This window comes from Panulirus ornatus, chromosome 23, assembly GCF_036320965.1.
Source record: "Panulirus ornatus isolate Po-2019 chromosome 23, ASM3632096v1, whole genome shotgun sequence".
Taxonomy (NCBI): domain Eukaryota; kingdom Metazoa; phylum Arthropoda; class Malacostraca; order Decapoda; family Palinuridae; genus Panulirus; species Panulirus ornatus.
In genome coordinates, this window is record NC_092246.1 from 2,408,504 (window position 1) to 2,423,941 (window position 15,438).

The window sequence follows — 15,438 nt, forward strand, 5'->3', positions numbered from 1 at the left end:
CTCGAGAGGAGAAAAATGAGACATTATAAAAGGAGTTGGTCCAGCGACGGCTTGTTCGCCATCTCGGCCGCCTGAGTGTCGGGGATGGGACGCTGATATTAAGTAATTCTTGCCGTGCCGACCCTCTGACCTGGCCAACACAAGGCGGTTACTCCACACCCTCACGTGAGGCCCGCAACCTCCAACCTAACCTCTCCCACTTCCTCAAGACGAAGCACCACAGCGCCGCGGAAAACAGCTGAATGCTGCCGCTGCTTCACCAGCGTTTTACAGCATCAAGACCCAACGCGGAGAGCGGGCGGTGGGTCGTCGGAGCTGACGGCTGCCAACAGCGCTGGACGCCACCCCTCTCCCTCCCTCACTCACTCCCTCCCTCCCTCACTCCCTGCCGTGGCTACTCTTGCAACTCTTCCCACTACAACAGCAACAAATGCCTCACTTGGGGGACTGAACGAGGCAGTGGTGTACAACTATGTGTCGCAGGGGCTATCGCAAGGGGTGGCGGTGGTGGTAGAGGCATGTGGTGGTAGCAGTAGCGGTTGCGGTGTCGTTGGTGGTAGTGACGTGGTGGCACGGGACGGTAGAAGTGTGTGCCATAGCTACTCACCTCCCCCTCCTCCTCCTCCTCCTCCTCCTCCTCCTCCTCCTCACCCCCAAGCCTCGGCCACACCACTACAACCCCCACTACACTCGAGCCAAACACCCGCTTCGATAACCAACAACTTCTTTGCCTCACTTCAGCATCTCTTCGAAACAAGCGAATGAGACGAAGGTGATGAAACTTCTTCACTTTCTGTCCTTACTGAAAGAAACATCTTTCATCTTCTCTCATACGAGTTGAAACTATGCGAAAGAATATATAACCATCTCCTTGATTCCCTCCTGCATTTGTATCATCAGTTTTCAAAGAATGGTACCAAAAATGCTGATGAAAATATCAAGTTGATAAAATTTGGTATCACGAAATAATGCTATCTACATTTTGCCTTTCAGCAGAAGTAACAGTAGCAATAATAGCTGGTAATGGGAGCTACATAAGTAGCAATACTGGACAACAGCAGAAGCTATGGAGCAGTGTAAGGAGCAATAAAAGTTAATAACTGTGTCCAAGGACCAATATATGTAACTATGTTGGGTAGTAGAGGATAGTTAAAGAGGAGTAAAGGTGGCAATAGCTGGGTAATAGCACTAGGCAAGGAGCAGCAGAAGTAGCAATAACTAGTAATGGCAGTAGCCAAAGAAGGAGCATCAGTAGCGCTTCCACGGTAACAAAAGTAGCCAAGGACACGCATAAGTAGCAGTAACGGGTCATAAAAGTAGCCAGGGAGCTAGAGACGCAAGCAGCAGTAACTGGCTACCAGGAACAGCATTAAGTAACAGCAGCGGGATAGGAGCAGGAGCTGGGGAGTAACGAGAGCAGAAGTAGCAGTGAGCCAGCAGGGTGGAGCAGGAGCAGTGTGGGTGGTGGCCACCCCGTAACGTGAGCCTCAGCTGGGATGGTAGCCTGGCTGGGGACTGCCGGCCCCACTCCTGATGCTGTGGTGGTGTGGTGGTGTGGTGTGTGGTGGTGTGGTTGTATGGGGATGGACGAGGGAGGTTAGGTTTGGTGGTGATGGTGCAATGATTGTGGTGGTGTGGAGGAGACAGTGTCTGTGATGGCAGTGAGCTGCTACACCAATGGTGATGTGGTGATAGTTATAGAAGTGGTGCTGTGGTGTTAGTGATGGTGATGATGGTGGCATTAATGGTGATTGTAGAATGGCTGCTTGTGATGGTGTGGTGTGATTGCTGTAGTAGTGGTAGTACGATAGTAGTGTGTGTGTGTGTGGTGGTAATATGAGTGAGATAATGGTGGTGATGATAGCGAAGTTGTGTTGGTGGTGAAAGTAATGGTGATTATCATAGTTGCGGTGATGCTGCACCACACAGCACCAGCACCACAGCAGCATTACAGTGCTGCATCACACAGCACAGCATCTTAGTACAGCACCAGATAGTACTAGTATCATAGTGCAGCACCACATATGACAGCATCAGAGTGCAGCACCACATAGCACAACAGCACAGCATCAAAGGGGTGCAGCACCACACAGCAGCATAGTGCAAAACCACACAACAGCAGCAACGCTTTATAGCACCACACAGCACAGCATCATAATGCAACACCACACAACACAGCATTATAGAGCAGCACACACAGCACACCATCATAGTGCATCACCACACAACACAGCATCATAGTGCATCAACACACAGCAAATGCATCGCAGCACCACACAGCATTACTGGACAGTATAACACATTACAGCATTATCATGACACTACAACAGCACAGTGCATCATGAACTTCACTGTACCGCATCGGATAATGAGCCATCGCTACCCTCACTATCAACCACCAGCACTATCGTTGAGCACCAGCTGTCATGACTCACTATCACAACTCACGTAATGTCATCATGGTGAACCATAACCAGAATGGTGTTCTCACAATACACCACCATGTACTCACTATCACACCATCAGGAGACCATTACTCATGACACTATCTTGTAACAACAACAATGATATTGGTCAACACCATTACAGAACTCCTCCTCCTCCATATCAGTGCACCATAAGATCATCACCATCATCACTTTATCCACCACACTACTACCAGTTCACCACCATCCTCTCCACCACAATATCTCGTATCTGGTTACCACAGCCGCAGGAACAAGCCACACCAACCACACACCCTCACATGCCACAAACGAAATCTACTGGGTGACAAATCTTGGGCAGAGAGATTTCGATCACTCCCATAAAAGCGACCCATTAGTATTCCTATTATCACAATTAGCAGCATCCCTATTACAACCAGCCTTCCCTATGATCACCACCATTATAGCTCACCTATCACCACCATTATGAACACACCTATCACCATCTTCACCATTATCTTTATCGTGACACCACCATAAATGAACATAGTGATTAGCAATCTTATCACTTCCTCCATTATCATCACATAATCACCAATTCCATCTGCACTCACGTGACCATCATCTCCACTACCACTGGCAACTTTTCCTCACTGATCATCTCTTCTCCAACTATCACCATCATTACTCCTGTTAACACTATCATTAGCACCTCTGTCACCTCTACCTTCACTATCACTCTTATCACCATCGTTATCAATTTCAGACATCAACATCTTCGCTACTACTACTGCTATCACCACTGCACTACTACTACTACTACTACTACTACTACTATCGACACCATTATACAAGTACTATCTCCAAGAAGATAAACCTCACCATCCAACCAAACTCTTATATCACCACCATCACAATCACCCTCACTATACTCCTATGCCATCACATTCACCATATAGGAATATAGTACAACATGATAAACAGCTGAAAAAAATATACATATATGTATTATGAAAATATATATAAATCTTGCAGAAATCTCTTCATTCTTTTTCACTCATTTCTTTATCTTATTTTTTTTCTGTCATACTCAAAGACAAGCCTATACTGCGCTGCTCCCCATTCTCACGACACTATACACCTCACAGATTCAGAGAAACAAAAATCTTTATATATATATACCATGAACTGAATTAACTCTGGCCGAGGACTTACTCGACTGTTCTTAAAGAACTTGATCGTCAAGTTCCGTGACTCGAGAATGATCAGCGAACTCAAGTTCATGTCTTATGTGACAAGGGACTGTACACTTGTATGTTACAACTGTGGCTTTCTCAGGAAAGTCTTGTTCTATTCTGCCTTTATCAAGCCTTTGATATATACATATATGTGTATATGTATGTGTGTGTGTGTGTGTGTGTGTGTGTGTGTGTGTGTATCACATAAAAATTATGGAAAAATTTCACTTTTGCCTGTTAGAAACCTTGGGAAGATTTCATCTCACTTCTATGTCACATATATGAAGGCAGAGCCTTTTCTAAAGTAACGTTGTCGATGTATATATGAATATATATATATATATATATATATATATATATATATATATATATATATATATATATATATATGACACAGACTGTAACACTTAGTGCTTCTGTGATCACAGGCTTTCCTCAAGCACAAGTCACGCCTCTGGTAACACTATCACACACAGAGAGAGGAAAAAATTATGATTACAGCGGACATTAGAGCAGGTCATTGTAAATCGTTACGAAAACTTTGACACTTGAGAATTTACCGAAATTTTCTTTTGCCAACGAAAAATCACATTTGCCTTGGTCACTGTACATTACTGTGGAAAATTTTAAAAATCTGACGTATTTTTTTTCTAAGGCATTTTTTTTATATTTTGAAATATTACATAAGAAAATAGTCATCGGCCAAGCAATTAAGGTTAATTTGAAATAGAAAATTACAATAAAAATCATTTCATCACAAATTACTGAGAAGTAGATTGTAAGAAAGTTTAGGTTTAAAAACTTTTCCCTTGATCAGATTTTGTGAAAATTTTGCTACTTTGACGCTTTTGAGCAACAAGAAATTTTCCTATATTCACAATCATAACATCATATTTGCACAGGAAAAATTTTGATAGTTTGTGGCAAAAGTAGATATCCACAAATTTTTTATATATGTATATATATATATATATATATATATATATATATATATATATATATATATATATATATATATATAAAACTGTTAATGATTGAGATACGAAAAAGTATTTGATTATTTACAATTTACGTGATAAACAGACATTCTAGCCAAAGTACAAAAATCTCGGTTTCACATCGCCTGAAAAGCTCAGTATTAAGTATTCCTTTTCACATTTAAGTATGCCTTAATGTACTTAGGAAAATCTTCTTTGCAACGGACGCAGCGTGAATACTTAGCGTAAGAATATACAAAAATGAACGTCATATGAACAGCATTGAATTATGTGGTGACGGAATTATCGGACTAGCGTTACGAATCATCATTATCTATCATGGAGATCATGAGGTTATCAGGCTGATGATAGTAACATGAAGTTATCAGGTGAGAAGCAAGACTTTAGCACATTGAATCCATGATATGGCCAAAGATCATAACATCAGCATTGAGGGGAAACAGGGTATCTATCAGCATTGCCAGGCAACAATCGAAATGAAATTAAGAACTAAGGCAAAAGAGACTGGATCATTATGAAGGAACTGAAATGGGTAAGGTGAAGGAAAAGAAAGAATAGAGTGAAACTATGAACAAAATAGTGAAGGAACAAAATTGGGAGGATCAGAATAATGAAATGGTGAGAAATTTGTTAAGGTCTGATTGAATTAGGCATAGAGATGGCAGAGGTGGAATGGTGTGAAAACAGTAAAGGAATGAGAGCAGGAGACTTATATGAAGTGAGAGATAAGATGATATATGCAGAATTATAACATGATATAAGGAGAGCATCAGGACGATGTAAGGAAGGAGAAAGAGTGATGGAGAGGATGACATGAACAGAATGGTGAGATGACTCGAACAGAATAAGGAACAGTATGAACATAGTCAAAGAAAGAAGGCTAAGATGAAAAGAAAGAAAAATGGAATCATATAAACAAACAGAAAGAATGATATGATATGAGATATAGGATGATAGTAAGGTATGATATAAAGTTAATGGAAGAATGAGTATAGAAACTACAAAGATGTAGCGGCAATGGAGCCTAAGCCAGAGTGAAGCACAAGTATTGAAGATTCGTGAAGAAATAAGTGTGAGATGATGGTAAGAATGAGACACGAGTAGATATGACGCCATTAGAGAAAGAGAAACAGTCGGTTAGAGTGAGAAGTAAAAGCGATCCACCATGCAGTAACCAGAGTGATGAAGGAAACACGAGCCATCACACTACCAAAGAGTGCAGACGAGGATGTCAATAGAGTGATCAGATGAAAAGTGTGATGCGAACCCGTGTAACAAGCGGATTAAAGGCGTGTATTCAGAGTGAGGACCTGAAACGAGTAGATCTATGCAACGAACTGATTAAAGGTGTATAGTCAGAGTGCAAAGACCTCGTATGAGTATCATTAATCCATATACCATGATTAAAAAGCCACTTGTTTAATCCGAGACTGATATGAGGAAGAATGAGCTTACGTAACACGACAGACCAAATGGGTTTTCAGAATGAGGGTCTGAAATGAGCGGGCAAGAGTTGTGTTCGAGGCGGACGTTCAACAATAGTCCCTAAATTTAGCAGAAGAACCCATGCACAGATACTAACATGATCATAAAATTTAACAGGAGTAGTCACATGTACCCAGAAGGGTGTGATATGTATGAATATATATATATATATATATATATATATATATATATATATATATATATATATATATATATATATATATATTTGGATCTGTAAGACGCCGGTGCAAGAATGAATAATCTTATCTCGGTGAGATGTCAGTGATTTAAAGGGGAAGTTTAAAATTCCGAATATTCTTTTCCTTAATGGATTTCGAAAGCAGAAGTCTCCTGCCTTTTTGCTTGTTCACATTTAAGACACCCATGCGAAAGAAAAACACTTACGGTATAAGAAACAATGTATCATCCAGACCAATTAATGTTCTTCAAATTAAGTCACTGTTTCGGCAGCTGAGATATTGTAATGAGGACCAACTTCCCTTCTTGATTAGAAAAAAGGAGACGAAAAAAAGCAGTCGTGCCTTAAGGACACGTTGCTCAAGCAATCTTATGGCTTGCCTCCCGCAATCAGGAAGGTGTAAATCCCAGCATATAACTACACCTTCATTCCGGGTGTACATTCACATGCATAGATAAGCCCAACAAGTGACCAATCCTTGACATTTAACCGTACACAGCTCAAGCCAGCAAAAAGGTAAAAAGAAATAAAATAAAGTAATATATACTCCTCTGCGATTATCATATTACTCAGTCGGACGTGTCTGGCTCCGCTAATTTATCGGTGGACGATTAACACAAGCGACGTGCGGGGAAGGGATTCAAGTGTCGCCTCCACCAGCAGCGAGAGCAGAAGGCATACGAGGCCCGCTCGTCGCCTTCCTTGGGAACGTAGTCAGCGAGGCAAGCGCGCCTGCAACACCAACGCATTTGCATATCCTCCGCGTCCATCCCGTAAAATATCTCGGCGTGAAATACATTTTCATCCTCGAATAAAAAGATACACACACACACACATTTTATATATATATATATATATATATATATATATATATATATATATATATATATATATATACATATATATATATATACTGATTCACCAAAAACATTCAAAATGTTCGTCCATCGCAATACATGTTAGCCTCACGTAGCCAACATCCGCACTGGCGATGAACAGACAAGATTTTTGCCCCAACTTCCTTTATCATTAGAACGAAAAACTGATGGAACTCGTTCGTGATCGACCTGACGCTGACGTTCTCGCCCACACTCGAGTCTCGCAAGACTGGCGGCACACCGGGTCTAGTAATCCTAGACATTTACACGAGAGTAAGAGATAAAAACCTGATGTAACTCTTGGTTATCTGCTAACGAACGATAGATACCTCCCGTCTTAGAGAGGAACTTCGCTGTAGCCAGTGCGACCACTACGAACACCTGCAAGGCGAAAATTTGCAGTAAGACAATTTCTTCTAATACTCAAGCCATCAACAGAAATTGAACACTGTCGCCCTATGAGACGATAAAGAAGGAGCTACACTGACCTCTGACTTCAGGCAGCCACTCCGGCACTCTTTTCGTGACCTCCGACTTTCTTAGATGACCAGAGCGACGTTCCTTCCTTCTGGTGGTATGGTGACCCTCGGCTCGACGAGTCGGAGGAAAGCCGAGCCTCGGAATCCACAAGGATGTTGAGATTCATGCCGTCAGTGTCCTTCAGCTTCAACACTCACATAGACTTTCAGCTTCGACAGCTACAGAACACTTTAGCTTCGACAGTTGCAGGACCCTTCACATTCGACAGCCACGGAGACCTTCAGCTTTGACAGCCATAGAAACATTCAGCTTAGACAGCTGCAATAAACTTCAGCTTCGACAGTCACAAATACCTCAAGCTTTGACAGCCAGAGTGACTCCACTTTCAGTAGATGATGACCCTTAAGGATCCGGCAGGTCACAGTAACTCCCATAGTTTGAAGAGCCACCTACACTGGCCTCACCCTCATTAATCACAGTGAACCCCCATCTTCACCAGTAAACAATAACCTCCTATTTCGACAGTGACGATGACCGTGCCCCATCGACAGTGACGATGACAGTGTAGTTTCGACAGTGACGATGATCGTGCACCATCGACAGTCAAAGTGACCCGGAGTTTCATAAGTCACAGTAACTTCCTGTACGAACCCGGTCACGGAAGACTGAACCAAGGAGTCACTCGCCCGGATGACACACACGGGAGCAGCGAATCACACACGGACCACACTGTCACCTCCTCACACGGACCACATTGTCACCTCCTCATACGGACCACACTATCACCTCCTTACACGGATCACACCGTCATCTCCTCACACACTCGCACCGTACACCACTTTCTTAGTGTCCGCCTTCTGCAGCTCCAGGTCGCCCTAAGATGAGACTAACTCCCTGACTGAACCCAAGTCAGAAGACAATAACAGATGCTACGGTTTTTACGCATTGGTGTCCGTAATCCAGGTGGATATTTCCCGTAAGACGTTGTGGGTTTCTTATCATCATGACCATGAGAGAGAGAGAGAGGGAGTGAGTCGAGGAGTGAAAGGTCCAGCAATGCGGTATAACTCGAGGTAATGTTAACAGATACATCAACTGTTTGATTCGCGTTGAGGGAATCACATGAGCTACGGAGTGATTCATGTCGTGCAGGCGAGCCACGAGGGCCTGATGGCTTGAACGTAGCATTAGGTTCCTAAAATTCATCCGAGATAAACGACTTCTAATACATTATTAAAGGCGAAGCTGTGGTACGAACGTTTAAAGTTTGGGTCAAAGTTGAAAGGTAAGGCGAGAGAGGGCGTGTCTCCTGGTGGCGGGCCGCGGTGGTGGTGTCGTGGGCGTTTGTGTGACGGGTGGTCATCATGGGCGTGGATGGGCGGTCAGGACAGGCAAGGGACACTGGACATGTCTCGCGGCGTCTGGGACACCAGGCCTACCCTGCCTCCGCCATCACCTGCCTCCCTCCCTCACTATACAAAATGGCCGACGCGGGGTTGCCGAACGTTACCCAGGCCAACCGATCCTCTCCACTTGTTTAATTTCCAAAAATTACTACCAATTAACAAGCAGAGTCTGGCAGAACCAATGAGAGCTCACTAGGGGGTGTTACGGACCTGCGCAATAACCACTGCGCGCCGGCGCTACTTTCCCCCCTCCCCCCCTTCCCCCCTACCCAAAAGACTACTGACTTTCCCAGTCCTCGTGGGGGTCCCCTACCCCACCCCACACCCCTCCCCACCCCACCCCCAACCAACAACTTTCTATCACTATAAACTAAACCCATAGAGAACAAAAACAACAAAAACAACAACAGCAACAAACCAAACAACTCAGCAATGCTTACTTTCGGCGGCCGCTGGTGTGGTAGGAGGAGGAGGAGGAGGCGAGGATGACGAGACTCTCCGCGATGAAGTATGACGACGGAGGTGGTGGGACGATACTGGCCGCCCGCCGCCACACCACGCATGGTGTTCGCTACCACACGAGGGATATAGGCCGCGGCACAGCTTGCCTGCACTTGCTGGCCACCGCAGGTCACACATTCTGATCAGTCTTGACTCTTATAAGCCACTGACACACACTGATCGAGTAGTGTCGCCGGCCAGACTAGGCAGGGGACTGCGTGGGTGTTAGCAACTGTGCAACACTGCATGCACCACTCCCATGGTTCCCGGCGCCTCCGCACGCCGGGGAGGCCCACACGCGAATGTCTCGTGAGGGACGCCGAGGCTCTCACGGCCCTGCGCCGGCCCGCGCACGCGCCCCGTCGAGTGGTCGACGCTACGCGCAGGCGCCCACTGGCTAGCCGACCCGCAGGCTCCGCCTCTGCCCCGCCCCTGGCCCCGCCCCGCGGGGTCTCCGGCCAACCCCTGGCCGTGTGTGGTGAGGGTTGTGCCTGGGTGACCAGTGGCGGGCACCGGCCACCCAGCTCTCCCAGGCCTTCGACACTGACCACCACGACCACAAGCACACGGCCGCCACCATCGCTGCCTACCGACATGACCCGCGGCCACCGCTGGGTCATAGTTGAATGACCTCTCAGGCCATCACTGCTAGCAACATGACTCCCCCGAGAGCAGGTCGATACTCCTCATTGAGCTAATTTAGTAACAACGGCTGCTAACAGATGGCGCGAACTGCCACTTCCCACCATGATCTCTGAGTGTGTATGTTTATTCAGTCAACGCCTGGGTTAGGCGACCACGTGTCTCCCACCACCGTCACAGGGACACGGCTCTCCCACCGCCAGTGTCCGGACGCTGCAAGCAAGGTATACACCCTGAGCACTGCTGAATGTGAACAGTGATCGCTGACCCCACTCTCCCCCTATCACTCTCACGTGGACAGGTGTCGATCCCGGAGGAAAAAAAATAAAAAAATGAAATGAGGGAGATAAACGTTTGTGAGTTGAACTTCGCAGGACTACCTCGCACTCCTTCGGTGTCATTGGAGTGGCTCAGCTTGATGGAAATGGACTGTCCTGCTGGCACGAAGACGTTGGAAATGGTGTCAGGATGTCTAGGAAGCATCTACCAAGGTGTCACAATAGACATGTCTGCAACGGTGACGGGTTAGCAATGGGCAGCTTTAAGTTTCAGGAGTTTAGGACCCAAAGGGGAAAGGAGTGGCTTCCTGTAGGATGGGACCTCGAAAACCTGTGGATTCTGATGAGTAAAAGAGACTAATCCTCTTCGAGAAACGACACAAGTATTATGGAAACTTTTAGGCAGGAGTAGCAAGAGTTGTGAAGTTGCTAAAAGAACTTATATATGAAATGATTCAAGAGACAGGTACATCGAGGTCTGGAGAACTTAATGTGTATATATATATTCTTTTATTCAAAGTCGTGAGATGTATATAATTCCGAGGGAAGGGATGAAAGATCTATGGAATTTTGTAAATTGTACTATATCACAGGCCTAAGGATTTGTAGGAGAGGCGCAATGAGAGAGGGAGAGAGAGAGAGAGAGAGAGAGAGAGTGTGTGTGCTTGTACAAGCTTATGCAAGGACAACTTTAAGCTGAAACACAGCTGGTGGAGCGACATTATACAGAGTCACATTAAGCTTCGGGAGATTCAACGTTGTCAACAATCAGTTTTGAATCATTGAATGAATATATAGAAAAGGTATCGTAGCATTTCATACGTTAAAGACGAGAAGATTACGTAGGCTGATAGAGCTACAAACATCATACACTTTGGAGCTGAAGCGATCAGAGAGAAGAAAAATAACATAGAGTGAAATATGCAAATCACCCAAACAGTTGTTATTTCCAAACGAGTGAAACAAACACGTCATCATATGTGAAGTATCGCATGTAATCGGCTACTGGATGATAACTGTCTTGGTAACGAGCCAATAGTGAGTCGGATCTGTTACTGAGCGACGTCATGGTAACGCTGGTAGTAATAAGAATTTCGCTGTATCGTTGCTAATGGGACAAAGTTACGTTATTAATAACGAGATACTTGTTACAGCAGTTTTATCCATCGGGTAACGTAATTAAAGTTGTTGGTGAATGAAGTCATTGTCTACAATGCTATTACTTCTAACTACTTCTAATTGCCATCAAAGACCAAGTTCCCGTTGACAGTAAAATGTTTTTGAGATGGTCGCTAATAATACTAGAATTAAGTGCTATAATAGAGAAAAGAATGGCGTTACTATCAATAAGAGAGGAGGTTAAGTAATTGCCAATGAAAGCGTTGTTGAGTCGTTAGTAAGGAAAGGCGTATCTAATTTGTGGCTAAGAAGGGTTTGTGTTTACATTGTAATTAACGAAGGATGAGGCGTTGTCAGTAAGTTGCAAAGTGATTACTTTTGGGCAACTTGGAGATTGGGTAAATAGGGCTTGTTGATAAGAGTGCTTAAATTAGCCAACTTAAGAAGCGTAGTTAAGTACAATCGGCCTAGTTAACAAGAGTAGTCAGGTAGGCCTAGTAAGTGAGTGGAGTTAACCGGGTTTAGTTGATATGGGTAGTCAAGTAGTCCTCGTTAGCCTAGTTACATAAGCCTAGCGAGTAAGTGTAAGTTGACCGGGTCAACAAGATTAATTAACCAAGTTAAAGTCAAGTTGGTAAGTACACTTAAGTGGGCTTTTAGCAGGTGTAATTCAGTGAGCTTAGTAAGCAAGTGCAAACAAGCAAGCCAGATTAGTATAAGTAAACTTGTGTCTTATCTAGATATTTGGACTTTAGCATTAAGGAGTGATAGTAAAGCAGAGGTATATTCTTTATCTTTCTTTATTCTAATCAGAATTCCTAAGCTTTTTTAATGAATCTCGTGCAGCTGAGTTATAAGTAAGGGGTAAGGCGGTCAGTGGATGATGGGGAAGGGGTTGTGGGTAGAAGTATGAGGTGTGTGGATGATGGGGAGGGTTTTGGGTTGGAGTAGGAGGTATATGGATGATGGGGAGGGGGTAAGAGGTTGATGGAAGCTGGGAGGGGGTTATGGGAGGAGAGGTGAGGACCTGAAGGGGATTTTGGCCACACTCCCACTGAGGCAAATACAGTTCTGCCGGAACGTATGGCATAGCCTCACTGGGGATGATAACATAGCCCCCTCCTCCCTGGAACTAATCACATAGTCCCACTAGGACTAATTACATAATCCTACTAAGACAAATCCCTTCGTCTCACTGGAGCTAATCACATAATTCAACTGAGACTAATCACATAGTCCCACTGCAGCTAAGCACTTATTTCCATTATAACCAATCACATAATACCTCTGGGGCTGATCAGGTAGCCCCACTGAGGCAATTCGCAGGGTCGCACTGTAACTAATCACATTGTCCCACTTGGACTAATCTCATAGTCCTACCAAGGCTAATCACATAGTCCCACTGGAACTAATCACTCCTTCCAACTGAATTAGTTACATAGTCCCACTGAGGCTAATCACATAGTTCCAGTGGGTCTAATCACATAGTTCCAATGAAGTTGGTCGCATAGTTCTGCTAGGACTAATCGTATAGTCCCACTGGGGGTAAACACATACTCCAATTGGGGCTATTCTTAGTCCCACTGAAGTTAATTATATAATCCCACTGGGGCTAAGCAAACAACTATGACATACTTCACAAAGGGTAATATGAGAGTAATTACTTAATGGTTCAAATAATCACAAGTGATTAGTGACAGGTTGGATTTTAGTGACTATGTTGTGTAACGAGGTATGTGGCGAATATACTTCTTGCTTCTCTTATTCATTTATTAGGCTGGAGGTCCTCATCACAGACTAATGTCCACAACGAGATTGAGCCTTGATTGATACGTGAAAAGTGTTAAGAAAGATAGAGAAATGAGGAGAGAGGAAAGTAACTTAAGAACTTTGGAGGAAGTTGGACAAATCTGCCTTTTTTAGTAAGAGAAAATCATAGTTGTTATGAAATGCATTGAGAGGCAAAGAGTGCCAAAGCTTAGCACTGTAGGGAAAGAAACAGATATCATACCTGCCCACCCATGAGTTGCCAACGGCCACACAGTAATCATGACTAAGTAGCCTGACGGTTATTGCTTGGTGTCTAGTTAATGGCGAGGTCACATAAGCAGCCAGCTCTCGAAAGCAGAAATCAAAGCAATTGCTATAGAGGAGGGAAAGTAAGCTGACACTGTGTCGTAGGACAAATGGCTCCAGCTACGAATTTAACTGAACACAACTTAGTTCAAACAGCGGTAGACCACTAGGTACTAACGAGGCTGTTTGTGATGGTGGAAGGTCCAGAAACTCATGGACTGATGTGGTAGGAGTAGAATTAACTGGGAGAGTTTGCAAGTGCGACTGCTTTGGGCTCTGCTCTGACGTGTATGTTGAGCTAGAACCACTCCAGATATGAGAGCAGTACTCGCTACAAGAAGGGATCAGTTCTTTGTATAATCGGTGCAACTGTTCAGAAGAAACGAATTTATTGGTACCTAAATAGAATTTCAATTTTTTTTGACGCGGACTTAGTTATTTGTATAATGCGGGGTTCCCAATATAAGTTAGATGCTATGATGATGCCAGATATGTTTATCATGTTCACTGGTGGAATCACAGATCCATAAAAAGAGATAAAGTTGTGAAGTGTTTTAGAAAGAGAGAAGGAGAGAAATGAGGTTTTAGACATTAAACTTAACCAGATTGCGTCTGTTCAACTGGAATCATCCTGTCCTTCTCTGAGTTAATAGAGGAAGTTGTGACGAGACAAGACGCAGGCCGAACAAGAGAGGATGGAAAGGATTTGGAGGAAGTGGAGGAAAGCATTGGTGATGAACCGTCGGCTTCCGTGCACATCTGATCATCTGTTGATGAAAAGGAGGAAGAATGCAGGAGACAGGACAGAACCCTGACATCAACAGTTGCTGAGATGGGTTGGCCAGGGACAGACAGACAGACAGACAGACAGACAGACAGACAGGCAGACAGACAGTAAGGAGGAAAGAGAAAAGAGGGAAGCTTGAAGATGAGAGCCCCTTGCCAAGTTTGATACGTCAAGGGCCACAACATAGCATTCTTCAAAGTCTCCTGAAAATGATGACCAGATATGAGTCATATGGAGAGAATGTCCATGGTAGATCTTGCCTTACGAAAACCACAATGACGTCATGCATGTGTCGTATGTGACACTGATGCCATGATGTTATGCATGTGTCATATGTGACACTAATGTCATGCATGTGTGGTATGTGATATTCAGCATGGTTGGGAATCTTTTGGGATGTGGTTAACCATTGTGGGTTACGGAGAGGAGGGGAGGGGTGGGGGATGCTGTTGGGATTAATGTCTGTCAAGGGTTAAGAAGGTTACTGTGGGACTGTGGGATTGTGTATGGATGCTACGATCTGTTTTGAATGAGCTGATGTTGTAGTTCAATGATGCCATTTGTCTGTTGATGTTTGCATAGTATCTTAATGTCATGGAGACCATCTTGCCACTAATTGGGCATCAGTTTTATACCATCTCAACCAATTAGACATTGATGGGACTCCACTTTGACCATCTGATTAATCAACAGGACATCATTTAGACCATCCTACCATCAACTAGAGACCACCTAACTACTAACTTGGTCATTATTAGCCATCGTTAGTGCACCATCTGCACGACACACTCTGGACAGGCCAAATCAGCTGATAATGTAAACAAGACAAAGGAACCACTAAGAAACACGCGCCATCAGATCAGCTGATTTGAAATCCCACTCTACTCTTCGTAACATATTTTCAGACCATTTCTTCCAAGGACGT

The 15,438-nt window shown here is 44.1% G+C and overlaps 1 protein-coding gene across 2 annotated transcripts in view; it reads right to left on the reverse strand.

The window, feature by feature from the left end:
• The window catches only part of LOC139756712 (uncharacterized), an 83,118-nt gene extending 70,693 nt beyond the window's left edge, over positions 1-12,425 (reverse strand). For both annotated transcript variants that reach the window (XM_071676396.1, XM_071676395.1), the window contains exon 1: positions 9,551-12,425. In XM_071676396.1, coding sequence (XP_071532497.1) covers positions 9,551-9,749 — 199 coding nt within the window. In that variant the 5' untranslated portion in view covers positions 9,750-12,425. The remainder of the gene's footprint in view (positions 1-9,550) is intronic.
• Between the last annotated feature and the right edge of the window lie 3,013 nt (positions 12,426-15,438).